The 13,750-nt window shown below is 41.3% G+C and overlaps 1 protein-coding gene across 2 annotated transcripts; it reads left to right on the top strand.

Moving 5' to 3' along the window:
- The first annotated feature begins 1,472 nt into the window (after nt 1-1,472).
- Nucleotides 1,473-13,490, top strand: kat8 (lysine acetyltransferase 8). 2 transcript variants are annotated; one of them, XM_021626058.3, is made up of 11 exons: nt 1,473-2,100; nt 2,446-2,520; nt 2,654-2,832; nt 2,997-3,050; nt 4,662-4,826; nt 5,016-5,105; nt 5,368-5,508; nt 6,118-6,211; nt 6,599-6,749; nt 10,869-11,023; nt 13,233-13,490. In XM_021626058.3, the coding sequence occupies exons 1-11, from the start codon at nt 1,665-1,667 to the stop codon at nt 13,295-13,297; spliced, it is 1,605 nt and encodes a 534-aa protein (XP_021481733.2). In that variant the 5' UTR covers nt 1,473-1,664; the 3' UTR covers nt 13,298-13,490. The 2 variants fall into 2 exon arrangements, with proteins under 2 accessions (XP_021481733.2, XP_090049110.1); XM_090192984.1 differs by lacking the exons at nt 10,869-11,023; nt 13,233-13,490 and adding an exon at nt 7,878-10,645 and having other exon boundaries at nt 1,480-2,100.
- The last annotated feature ends 260 nt before the right edge of the window (nt 13,491-13,750 follow it).

The following is a 13,750-nucleotide window of genomic DNA, read 5'->3' as shown; positions in this document are numbered from 1 at the left end:
TAGGTTTTCATTCCAACCCTAATCTAGCGCACCTGATTCTAATAATTAGCTGGTTTATAAAATGAATCCGGCTAATTTTCAAACGCAGTCCCTGGGCAGGTTATTACAAACAGTTACAATAACAATACAGGGCACCAGTGGCGAATTTGCCAATCTTGGTGTTCTCTGGCAAATGCCAAACGTCCTGCACGGTGTTGGGCTGTAAGCACAACCCCCACCAGTGGACGTCGGGCCCTAATACCACCCTCATGGAATCTGTTTCTGACCGTTTGAGCAGACACATGCACATTTGTGGCCTGCTGGAGGTCATTTTGCAGGGTTCTGGCAGTGCTCCTCCTTGCACAAAGGCGGAGGTAGCAGTCCTGCTGCTGGGTTGTTGCCATCCTACGGCCTCCTCCACGTCTCCTGATGTACTGGCCTGTCTCCTGGTAGCGCATCCATGCTCTGGACACTACGCTGACAGACACAGCAAACCTTCTTGCCACAGCTCGCATTGATGTACCATCCTGGATGAGCTGCACTACCTGAGCCACTTGTATGGGTTGTATACTCCGTCTCATGCTACCACTAAAGTGAAAGCACCGCCAGCATTCAAGTGACCAAAACATCAGCCAGGAAGCATAGGAACTGAGAAGCGGTCTGTGGTCCCCACCTGCAGAACCACTCCTTTATTGGTGGTGTCTTGCTAATTGCCTATAATTTCCACCTGTTGTCTATTCCATTTGCACAACAGCATGTGAAATTTATTGTAAATCAGTGTTGCTTCCTAAGTGGACAGTTTGATTTCACAGAAGTGTGATTGACTTGGAGTTACATTGTGTTGTTTAAGTGTTCCCTTAATTTTTTTGAGCAGTGTATATATATATATATCCATTGATTCTTGAAGAATATAACTTATAAATCCCTCATGAGCTTAGTTCATCTGTCACACTCCATGAGAACCCAAAATATAAGCTTGTTTTATTCCAATGTTTGTAAACCTTGTAAAAGTGTTACCAACAAAAAGGTAAACAATAGGCCTATAGCAAATGCACCATATGGCATTCATTTTTCACATGTAAATAGTACTTTTCTGTAGTGCTCAAAGCATGCCATTCCATGAGAGCAGCATTTATTTTTAAACTCGAATCAATGAGCCCAATCAGTCCTCCGTGACAACACAATCATAAATAATGAGGAGGGGTGGCTAATAAATCCTTAGTTTTGAGGTCATGCTCAGGTAAAACAATTTGGCTAATCTGTACTTCCATATTTCCAAGTCCTATTCTTAAAGATCAAGAGGTATAACATTTATTGGAATGACTGGAATGCTGATAGACTTTGGTTTTTAATGTAAAGATATAATTTAATCATATTATATGTAGTAGAAAGCAATGGGGTAGAAGAAGCCAACATAACCAACCCATAAAGTAAAATGTAACATCCATATATGGCCAGCTATATTAACTTTAACAGTAGATGTCGTTCAATTGGTAACATACATTTGTGTCTTCTTCTAATGCCTTTTATAGGGAAAGTACTCTAAAAGTAACGGAATGTAGTCAGATTATGTTACTGAGTTTGGGTTATCCAAAAAATACGTTACTGATTACAATTTTGGACAGGTAACTGTAACGGATTACATTTAGAAAGTAACCTACCCAACCCTGGGGGTAGATAATCTGATGCTAGATCTGTTAGAAGAGCAATTTGCTAAGAAGTGTCGTGTACGCCCCCCTCTGCACTACGCAACTCACATCGTCCGGGGCAGTGTTTTGAAATCAAACAAGATGTCTGCCGGAGCAGTGCTAATGACGAGCGAGCGTCATATTCGAGACAATAACTATAACAACAATCTTCCAGAGGACCGAATGGACGTTGAAATTGACCCAGGACACAACCTAACGGACCGGGAAGACTTGGACGCCGGAATACAAGCCCCTTGTTCATCTAACGGCAGTGGCGGGGAGGAGGATGAGTCGGAGGCCATTGATCGGGAAAGAGAAGCCGGGGGCTCGATTCCTCAGCGCAACGGGGAAGGAGTGTTGTTGGGCAGGGAGCAAGAGGTGTCGGTCGAAATCGGAGAGACGTATTTATGTCAGCGAGCCGACAAGACATGGCGTAAGTATTTGTTTATAAACCAATACTAGTTAGCTACGTTTGAAAAGGCTGTGAGGCAGAGGCAGAGCACTATTTATCAGTGCGTCCCGACTTGTTCTGCGTGCATCTAAAGACTGATAGAGAAACATTTCGTGACTAACTGCAGGATATTTTTTTTAGCGACGTTGTTGGTGATCTCAAGATCAAGTTTGCTTCTTGACCATTAGATATGTTCAATTGTGGTTTTGTTTATTGTTTACATTCAAGCCCATCAAGCTCTATGAGCTGTAAGTTATAGTTAGCAAGCTAGATGTGCATTTTACAGAGATGGCTACAGTTAATTCAGTACAACTCAACCTCTTTCAGATTCTGCTGAGGTTATCCAGTCCCGGCTGAACGAACAGGAGGGCAGAGAGGAGTTCTACGTACACTATGTTGGATGTGAGTGGGGCACACACACAGCACTTCCATGCTCTATCTTTTCATACACCTCTCCTTCTACTTTCCTCCAACTCCCTTTATCGTTTCTTCCTTCTCCTCCAATGCCCTCTCTACCCCTCCCCTGGAACTGTAGTTAACAGACGTCTGGATGAGTGGGTGGGCAAGGCTCGCCTGGCACTGACCAAGACGGCGAAGGACGCAGTGACAAAAATCGCTGAGGGTGGAGGAGGGGGTGAGCTGGGGGAGCAGCCCGAGAGGAAGATCACCCGCAACCAGAAACGCAAACATGATGAGATCAACCACGTGCAGAAGGTAGGCTAGTACAGGAGGTTCTAGACTACATACCCCCACAGCGGGGGATCAGGTCCCCTTTGTCAATTTCTAAATTGTTCTTCTGTCAGTCAGATGAGTTAGATTCCGATGTTAAATGGGCTCCCTCTGTTCTGTTTTCTAATGGAACTCCTCTTTCCCTCCAGACGTACGCAGAGATGGACCCCACCACAGCTGCCCTGGAGAAGGAGCATGAGGCGGTAAGTGTGTGTAGCTGTAATGTTATGCACCTTTTGATATACAGAACCTGTCAAAAGTTTGGACGCCTATTCATTCCAGGGTTTTTGTTGAATTTTTTATTATTTTCTACATTGTAGAAGAATAGTGAAGACATCAAATCTATGAAATAATCATGTAGTAATCAAAAGTGTTAAACAAATCCAAAATATATTTGAGATTCTTCAAAGTAGCCACCTTTTGCCTTGCTTCATGAGTAGCCACCTCACCAGCTTCATGAGGTAGTCACCTGGAATGCATTTCAATTAACAGGTGTGCCTTGTTAATTTGTGGAATTCCTTTCCTTAATGGGTTTGAGCCAATCAGTTGTGTTGTGACTAGGTAGGGGTGGTATACAGAAGATATCCCTATTTGGTAAAATACAAAGTACATATTATGGCAAGAACAGTTCAAATAAGCAAAGAGAAATGGCTGCTCATCATTACTTTAAGACATGTAGGTCAGTCAATCTGGATTTTTAAGAACTTTGAAAGTTTCTTCAAGTGCAGTCACAAAAACCATCAAACGCTATGATGAAACTGGCTCTCATGAGGACCACCACAGGAATGAAACACCCAGTTACCTCTGCTGCAGAGGATAAGTTCATTAGACTTACCAGCCTCAGAAATTGCAGCCAAAGAAATGCTTCAGAGTTCAAGTAACAGACACATCTCAACATCAACTGTTCAGAGGAGACTGCGTGAATCAGTCCTTCATGGTTGAATTTCTGAAAAGAAACCACTACTAAAGAACACCAATAAGAAGAAACTTGCTTGGGCCAAGAAACACAATCAATGGACATTAGACCGGTGGAAATCTGTCCTTTGGTCTGATTAGTCCAAATGTGAGATTTTTGGTTCCCACCGATGTGTCTTTGTGAGACGCAAAGTAGGTGAATTGATTATCTCCATGTGTAGTTCCCACCGTGAAGCATGGAGGAGGTGTGGGGGTGCTTTGCTGGTGACACTGGCAGTGATTTATTTATAATTCAAGGTTCAACAGTTAACCAGCATGGCTACCACACCATTTTGCAGCGATGCGCCATCCCATCTGGTTTGCGGTTAGTGGAACTATAAATTGTTTTCAACAGGACAATGACCCAAAACACACCTCCAGGCTGTGTAAGGGTGGTGGTGGAGTGCTGCATCAGATGACCTGGCATACAGAATCACCCCACCTCAACCCAATTGAGAGGGTTTGGGATGAGTTGGACCACAGAGTGAAGGAAAACAACAAGTGCTCAGCATGATATGGGAACTCCTTGAAACTGTTGGAAAAGCATTCCAGGTGAAGTTGATTGAGAAAATGCTAAGAGTGTGAGAGTGTGCAAGGCAAAGGGTGGCTATTTGAAGTATCTCAAATATAAAATATATTTTGATTTGTTGAACACTTTTTTTGGTTCCTACATGATTCCATATGTGTTATTTCATAATGTTGTCTTCACTATTATTCTACAATGTAGAAAATAGTACAAATTTAAAAAAAACTTGAATAAATAGGTGTGTCCAAACGTTTGTATGTAGTAGTTAAACAATGCAATTCATAGAGAAGGGGGGAGGAAAGTATAAATGTGTCCTTGCCTCTCTCTCTCCCAGATTACTAAAGTGAAGTACGTGGACAAGATCCAGATTGGTAACTTTGAGATTGACGCCTGGTACTTCTCCCCATTCCCAGAGGACTACGGCAAACAGCCCAAGCTGTGGATCTGCGAGTACTGCCTCAAGTACATGAAGTACGAGAAGACCTTCAGATACCACCTGGTCAGTGACTGTCAGCTTCATCAGTTTAAAAGCACTGTTAGCTTCAACATTGCTGTTGTCTTTTTATTACCACCTAGCATTTGAGACTAGTACTTCTATTTGACCAATATACAGTTGAAAAGTATGTGGTTCAAAGCTTATGTCTCATCCTTCTCCACCTCTATTTCCTCTCTCTATCTGTTCCTCCAGTCCCAATGTCAGTGGAGGCAGCCTCCTGGGAAAGAGATCTACAGGCGGAGCAACATCTCTGTATACGAAGTGGACGGTCGCGACCACAAGGTAAGGACACGAGGCAGGACCAGACCACAGAGAATTACCCCAAACTGTGTCCTTGAAAGCAATATAAACAGGTGTTAGTTAACTGGGAACAAGAACAACCTTGACCATTCAACTCAGGTCTTGGGGGTACCCCTGATTTGCATATGTTTGTTCCAGCCCAGAGCTCGCACCTGACTCAACATCATTGAGCAACTGCAAAGTGTATTAAAACAAAACAAACAAACCCGCTGATGATAATACTGACCCATGTTTCTTTCTGTAGATCTACTGTCAGAACCTGTGTCTACTGGCCAAGCTCTTCCTGGACCACAAGACGCTGTACTTTGACGTGGAGCCTTTTGTCTTTTACATCCTGACTGAAGTCAACAGGCAGGGAGCACACATAGTGGGATACTTCTCCAAAGTAAGTACTGGTCCCAGTACAGGGATGGGGATATCGGTGGCTACTTGTCCAAATGAAAAAATTTATATCTGTAATGTAGCTGGTTTCTTTTGGGCATGGGTTAGTAACAGATTTCATTAATGATTGCCATTCAAATCAAAATTAAATAAAATTGTATTTGTCACATGCGCGGAATACAACGAACACAGTGAAATGCTTACTTACAAACCCTTAACCAACAATGCAGGAAAAAAAATAAGTGTTAAGAAAATATTTACTAAATAAACTGAAGTAAACAATAAATACATAAAATAGAAAAATAACAAATAATTAAAGAGCAACAATAAAATAACAGTGAAGAGGCTATATACAGGGGGTACCGGTACAGAATCAATGTGTGGGGGGCACAGGTTAGTCGAGGTAATGTGTACATGTAATGCAAATAGTCCGGGTAGCCATTTGGTTAGCTGTTCAGGCGTCTTGGGGATAGAAGCTGTTTTTGGACCTAAAAATGTCTTATGTCTTGAAGAAAGTCTCAAATCTGAAGGAAAGTGTTCATCGTTTTAGGAGAATGGATAACTGGTATAGTGTTGGCCTACAAAAGCTGAGCCTGTTTTGTGTGTTCCACAGGAGAAAGAGTCGCCAGATGGGAATAACGTGGCGTGTATCCTCACCCTCCCACCCTACCAGCGCAGAGGATACGGAAAGTTCCTCATAGCCTTCAGTGAGTGGGATACACACACACACACACACACACACACGAGCTGGGCAGTATGGACAAAAATCCATATTACGATAAATTGAGTGAATTATTAGGTTAATGATAAATTGTGAGAAGTTAATACAATTATTAAGCACTAATTACTTTATTTATACCCCTTAAACAACAACTACTACTACATTGAATGTTAGCAATTTCCCCATTAGCAATAGCTCATATTAGCTGGCTTAGGCCTATTCCATTTCAAACTTCACATTTCTAGTAAAGGCTACTTATCATTATTGTCGATATCAGTAAGATGTTGTTGATAAATGGCTGGTTTGGTTGGTGACGATTTTTGGTTTATCGTCCCAGCTCTAACACACACTATCACATGTGCTCTCTCTCTAGGTTATGAGCTGTCTAAATTGGAGAGTACAGTAGGTTCTCCAGAGAAGCCCCTGTCAGACCTGGGCAAGCTGAGCTACAGGAGCTACTGGTCGTGGGTGCTGCTGGAGATCCTCAGGGACTTCAGGGGCACGCTCTCCATCAAGGACCTCAGGTACGTACACACGTAACCTCTTCCACCTCACCATAAATATATTCTCATGTACAGTTCCAGTCAAAAGTCTGGACGCACTTACTCATTCCAGGGTTTTTCTCAGTTTTTACTATTTTCTACATTGTAGAATAGCAGTGAAGACATCAACACTATGAAATAACACGTATGGAATCATGTAGTAACCAAAAAAGTGTTTATATTTGAGGTACTTCAAAGTAGCCACCCTTTGCCTTGATGACAGCTTTGCAAACTGTTGGCATTCTCTCAACCAGCTTCATGAGGTAGTCAGTCACCTGTGATGCATTTCAATTAACAGGTGTGCCTTGTTTAAAATTGTATATGTGGAATTTCTTTCATTCTTAATGCGTTTGAGCCAATCAATTGTGACAAGGTGGGGGTGGGATACAGAAGATAACCCTATTTGGCAAAAGACCAAGTCCATATTATGGCAAGAACAGCTCAAATAAGCAAAGAGAAATTACAGTCCCATCATTACTTTAAGACATGAAGGTCAGTCAATTTGGAAAATTTCAAGAACTTTGAAAGTTTTTTCAAGTGCTGTCGCTATAGTGAAACTGGCTCTCATGAGGACTGCCACAGGAAAGGAAGACCTAGAGTTACCTCTGCTGCAGTGGACCAATTCATTTGTGTGACCTGCCTCAGAAATTGCAGCCCAAATAAATGCTTCACGGAGTTCAAGTAACAGGCACATTTCAATATCAACTGTTCAGAGGAGACTGTGTGAATCAGGCCTCCATGGTCGAACTGCTGCAAAGAAACCACTACTAAAGGACACCAATAAGAAGAAGTGACTTGCTTGGGCCAAGAAACATGAGCAATGAACATCAGGCTAGTAGAAATCTGTCCTGATGAGTCCAAATTTTGCATTTTTGGTTCTAACCTCTGTGTCTTTGTGAGATGCGGAGTAGGTGAATGAATGATCTCCATGTGTGGTTCCCACCGTGAAGCATGGAGGAGGATGTGTGGGGGTGCTTTGCTGGTGACACTGTCTGATTTTTATTTAGAATTCAATGCACACTTAACCAGCATGGATACCACAGCATTCTGCAGCGATACGCCATACCATCTGGTTTGCGCTTAGTGGAACTATCATTTGTTTTTCAACAGGACAATGACCAAAAATCACACCTGGCTATGTAAGGGCTAGTTCACCAAGAAGGAGAGAGATGGAGTGCTGCATCAGATGACCTGGCCTCCACAATCACCTGACCTCAACCCAATTGAGAGGGTTTGGGATGAGTAGGACCGCAGAGTGAAGAAAAAGCAGTCAAAAAGTTCTCAGCATATGTGGGAACTCCTTCAAGACAGTTGGCAAAGCACTTCATGAGACTACCTCATGAAGTTGGTTGAGAGAATGCCAAAAGTGTGCAAAGCTGTCATCAACACTTTTTTTGGTTACTACCTGATTCCATACGTTATTTCATAGTTTTGATGTCTTCACTATTATTCAACAATGTAGAAAATAGTAAAAACAAATAAAAATGGAATGATTAGGTGTCCAAATTTTAGATTGGTACTGTTAGTGAATATCCATCCACTTGCAAATCCACAACATAGGTACACCTGCATTCACTTGTACATACACTACCGTTCAAAAGTTTGGGGTCACTTAGAGATGTGCTTTACTTTAAAAAACAAGGACATTTTTTTTTGTCCATTAAATAACAAATTGATCAGAAATCCAGTGTAGACATTGTTAATGATGTAAATGACTATTGTAGCTGGAAAAGGCAGATTGTTTTATGAAATATTTACTATGGAATATTTACATAGGCGTACAGAGGCCTATTATCAGCAACCATAATTCCTGTGTTCCAATGGCATGCTGTGAAGAGGCAACTCCGGGATGCTGACCTTCTAGGCAGACTTGGAAAGAAAAGGCCATATCTCAGACTGACTAATAAAAATAAAATATTAAGATGGGCAAAAGAACACAGACACTGGATAGAGGAACTCTATCTAAAAAGCCAGCATCCCAGAGTCTCCTCTTCACTGTTGACGTTGAGACTGGTGTTTTGCCCGTACTATTTAATGAAGCTTCCAGTTGAAGACTTGTGAGGCGTCTGTTTCTCAAACTAGACACTCTAATGTACTTGTCCTCTTGCTCAGTTGGGTACCGGGCCTCCCACTCCTCTTTCTATTCTGGTTAGAGACAGTTTGCGCTGTTCTGTGAAGGGAGTAGTACACAGCATTGTACCAGATCTTCAGTTTCTTGGCAATTTCTCGCATGGAATAGCCTTCATTTCTCAGAACAAGAATAGACTGACGAGTTTCTAGACTGAAAGTCCTCTGTTTCTGGCCATTTTGAGCCTGTAATCGAACCCACAAATGCTGAGGCTCCAGATACTCAACAAGTCTAAAGAAGGCCAGTTTTATTGCTGCTTTAATCAGCACAACAGTTTTCAGCTGTGCTAACATAATTCCAAAAGGGTTTTCTCAGTGAACCCAAATTTTTCAACGGTAGTGTATGTGAACTTCCGACTTCAACTGTATACAACTAAGGTTGGAGTCATAAACTCATTTTTCAATCACTTCACACATTTCTTGTTAACAAACTATAGTTTTGGCAAGTCTGTTAGGACATCTACTTTCCATTTGTTTACAGACAGATTATTTCACTTATAATTCACCGTATCATAATTCCAGTGGGTCAGAAGTTTACATACACTAAGTTGACTGCCTTTAAACCGCTTGGAAAATTCCAGAAAATTGTGTCATGACTTTAGAAGCTTCTGATAGGCTAATTGACATAATTTGAGTCAATTGGAGGCGTACCTGTGGATGTATTTCAAGGCCTACCTTCAAACTCAGTGCCTCTTTGCTTGACATCATGTGAAAATCAAAAGAAATCAGCCAAGACCTCAGAAAAAAAATTGGTTCATCCTTGGGAGCAATTTCCAAATGCCTGAAAGTACCATGCTATTCTATACAAACACTGGTATGCAAGTATAAACACCGTGGGACCACGCAGCTGTCCTACTGCTCAGGAAGGAGATGCGTTCTGTCTCCTAGAGATGAACGTACTTTGGTGCGAAAAGTGCAAATCAATACCAGAACAACAGCAAAGGCCCTTGTGAAGATGCTGGAGGAAACCGGTACAAAAGTATCTATATCCACAGTAAAACGAGTCTTATATCGACATAACCTGAAAAGCCGCTCAACAAGAAAGAAGCCACTGCTCCAAAACCGCCATATAAAAGCCAGACTACGGTTTGCAACTGTACATCGGGACAAAGATTGTACTTTTTGGAGAAATGTCCTCTGGTCTGATGAAACAAAAATAGAACTGTTTGGCCATATTGACCATCGTTATGTTTGGAGGAAAAAGTGGGAGGCTTGCAAGCTGAAGAACACCATCCCAACCATGAAGAAAGGTGGCAGCATCATGTTGCGGGGGTGCTTTGCTGCAGGAGGGTCTGGTGCACTTCACAAAATAGTTGGCAGGAAGGATAATTATGTGGATATATTGAAGCAACATCTCAAGACAGTCAGGAAGTTAATGCTTGGTCGCAAATGGGTCTTCCAAATGGACAATGACCCCAAGCACACTTCCAAAGTTGTGGCAAAATGGCTTAAGGACAACAAAGTCAAGGTATTGGAGTGGCCATCACAAAGCCCTGACCTCAATCCTATAGACAAGTTGTGGGCAGAAGTGAAAAAGTGTGTGCGAGCAAGGAGGTCTTCAAACCTGACTCAGTTACACCTGCTCTGTCAGGAGGAGTGGGCCAAAATTCACCCACCGTATTGTGGAAGGCTACCTGAAATGTTTGACCCAAGTTAAACAATTTAAAGGCAATGCTACCAAATACTAATTGAGTGTATGTAAACTTTTGACCCACTGGGATTGTGATGAAAGAAATAAAAGCTGAAATAAATCATTCTCTCTACTCTTATTCTGACATTTCACATTCTTAAAATAAAGTGGTGATCCTAACTGACCTAAGACAGGGAATTTTTACTAGGATTAAATGTCAGGAATTGTGAAACATTTAAACTCAGTTTATTTGGCTAAGGTGTATGAACACTTCCGACTTCATCTGTACATTTGACCACACACACACCCAGCCCCAGATTCTCATTGCTCTCCTCCCTCCACAGTCAGATGACCAGTATTACCCAGGGTGACATCATCAGTACGCTACAGTCCCTCAACATGGTGAAATACTGGAAGGGCCAGCATGTCATATGTGTCACTCCCAAACTGGTTGAGGAACACCTCAAGAGCGCCCAGTACAAGAAGCCGCCAATCACAGGTAGACATGTTTTCTTTTCACTTCTCCTTTATGTCTCATAGGCTTCGTCCCAAATGACTTATCTCCCCCCCCCCAAGGGCTGCAGGTAGCCCAGCGGTTAAGAACGTTGGGCCAGTAATTGAAAGGTCGCTGGTTCGAATCCCTGAGCCGACTACATGAAAAATGTCTGTGCCTTTTGAGTAAGGCACTAGTGTTTCAGGGATATGCAAAAATTCAGATTGACTTGCATATAATATACACTACATGTGTGAAATAGAACAAATGTAAGCACCCACTTTTTTATTATTCCCTATATAAGGAATAGGGTGCCATTTGGGACAAGCCCCTAGTCCCCTCATTTGTAAGGACTTATTAGAAAGGACTGAATACTTTTTTTGTGGCCTTGGTTCCATCTGAAATATACAGCAAAATGATTGAATACTTTATAGAGTTTACCTCCAAGATTTGAAAAATGTGTTTTGCTATTGTGTATAAAAAACAAAAGTATATTCAGACCCCTTGACTTTTTCCACATTCTGTTACATTACATCCTTATTGTAAAATGCATTAAATAAATACAAATCCTCAGCAATCTACACACAATACCCCCTAATGACAAAGCGAAAACAGGTTTTTGGAAATTTTTGCAAATGTATTCAAAATAAAAAACTGAAATGCCTGTAATTAAAACAGGTAAAATGTTGAAGGATAATGTTCTCTCTCTTAGAAAATAGTCCTGATCATATAGGTCTAAACCTAGACAATAAAAACTAACAATACCCAGAATTCATACATTTCCTTCATTTTAAATTGTAAAGTTACTGTGTAGGAAGACATGACAAAACACATTTTTCAAATCTTGGAAGAATACTTTATAATTTCGTTCATTTCATTTATCATATCGTTTACCATCATTTTGCTGTCTATTTGATGGAGTCAAGGCCACAAAATTTTCATTTTTGCAAAAACAAATCTTACCCGTGGGGGTTTCATCAGACCAGAGAATCCTTATTCTCGTGGTCTGAGAGTCTTTAGGTGCCTTTTGGCAAACTCCAAGTGGGCTGTCATGTGCTTCCGTCTGCCTACTCTACCATAAACGCCTGATTTGGTGGAGTGCTGCAAAGACTGTTGTCCTTCTGGAAAGTTCTCCCATCTCCACAGAGGAACTCTGGAGCTCTGTCAGAGTGACCATTGGGTTCTTGTCACCTCCCTGACCAAGGCCCTTCTCTCCCGATTGCTCAATTTGGACGGGCGGACAGCTCTAGGAAGAGTTTTGGTCGTTCCAAACTTCTTCCATTTAAGAATGATGGAAGCCACTGTGTTCTTGGGGACCTTCAATTCTACAGAAATGTTTTGGTACCCTTCCCCAGACCTTCCCCACAATCCCGTCTTGGAGCTCTACGGACAATTCCTTCAACCTCATTGCTTGGTTTTTGCTCTGATATGCACTGTCAACTGTGGGACAGTATATAGACAAGTGTGTGCCTTTCCAAATCATGTCCAATCAATTGAATTTACCACAAGTGGACTCCAGTCAAGTTGTAGAGACGTCTCAAGGATGATAATTGGAAACCGGATGCACCTGACCTAAATTTTCGAGTCCCATAGCAAAGGTTCTGAATACTTATGTAAATAAGGTATTTCTGTTATTTTAATAAATTAGCTAAAAAAACTGTTTTAGCTTTGCTTTTATGGGGTTTTGTGTGTAGATTGCTGAGGATTTTATTTAATACAGTTTTGAATTAGTCTAACGTAGAAAAATGTGGAAAGTCCAGGGGGTCTGAATACACTGTACTTTGAAGAACTGCTAAAATGGTTTATTTATTCATGATTTTTTTCCCCTCCCAGACAGCATAGGCAGCAGCTCTTTAGAGATGAGATGATGACTTGGAATTAAATGATAGTTATAAAACAAATGTAATATACACAATTGAAATATTTGATTGAAGTAAAGTAATACGAATAAATTGTGTGTGTGATAAGCGGTAATGGGCCGTGACTACCATCATGAGACTTTTTATTAATTGTTTTATTCTGTGTTACAGCGTTCAATGTTTAAACAAATACTTTTTTTTTTGTTGTAATGTACCAAAACCAAACCAACCTCAAAGCAGTAATCGCTCAGCACTAGTATACAGTATGCAGTTGTCTTGTGAGGATGACATCATAGTAACACTGTCACAATATGTGTGAGCGTGAGCCTGACCAGAGTGTTTCTCTGTCTCCTCAGTTGACACCGTGTGTCTGAAGTGGGCCCCGCCCAAACATAAGCAAGCCAAGTTCTCCAAGAAGTGAGGGGGGGTGCTACTGACATCATGCCAGACCACCCAACCAACCCACACACGCATGGTATTCGTTCTCAAAGTGCCTCCTTCCCTCCCCTTGTTCTTTGTCCCCAGTTTAAGCTATTTGTTGTAAAGCGGAACCAACATGTACATCACTAGCGTCTTTCAGTTTTTTTTTTAATAAACAAGAATAGTGATATTCACTTGGGTGATCTTTTTTCTTTCATTTAACTTAGTGATTTGTACTGACAATTTCTACTTGACTCAATAGCAGTGTTTCTCTTATTTTTTTTCTCCCTTCGGGTGCAAAGGCAACTGAAGCAACTACTATAAAGACTGAGTGAAGACTACTTTATGCTTTGGATATACTGGTAATAACAATCATGGATGAAATTTAAATAGTCAGTATTGTTTAAAACATTTTTTTTAAAGACAATGGTATTATATGGCGCACAGTTGTTAC

Source organism: Oncorhynchus mykiss, chromosome 12 (genome assembly GCF_057628025.1).
Source record: "Oncorhynchus mykiss isolate SJ-2025 chromosome 12, ASM5762802v1, whole genome shotgun sequence".
Lineage (NCBI taxonomy): Eukaryota > Metazoa > Chordata > Actinopteri > Salmoniformes > Salmonidae > Oncorhynchus > Oncorhynchus mykiss.
The sequence above is the reverse complement of the archived record's forward strand: the minus strand, read 5'-3'. Positions and strand labels throughout refer to the sequence as shown.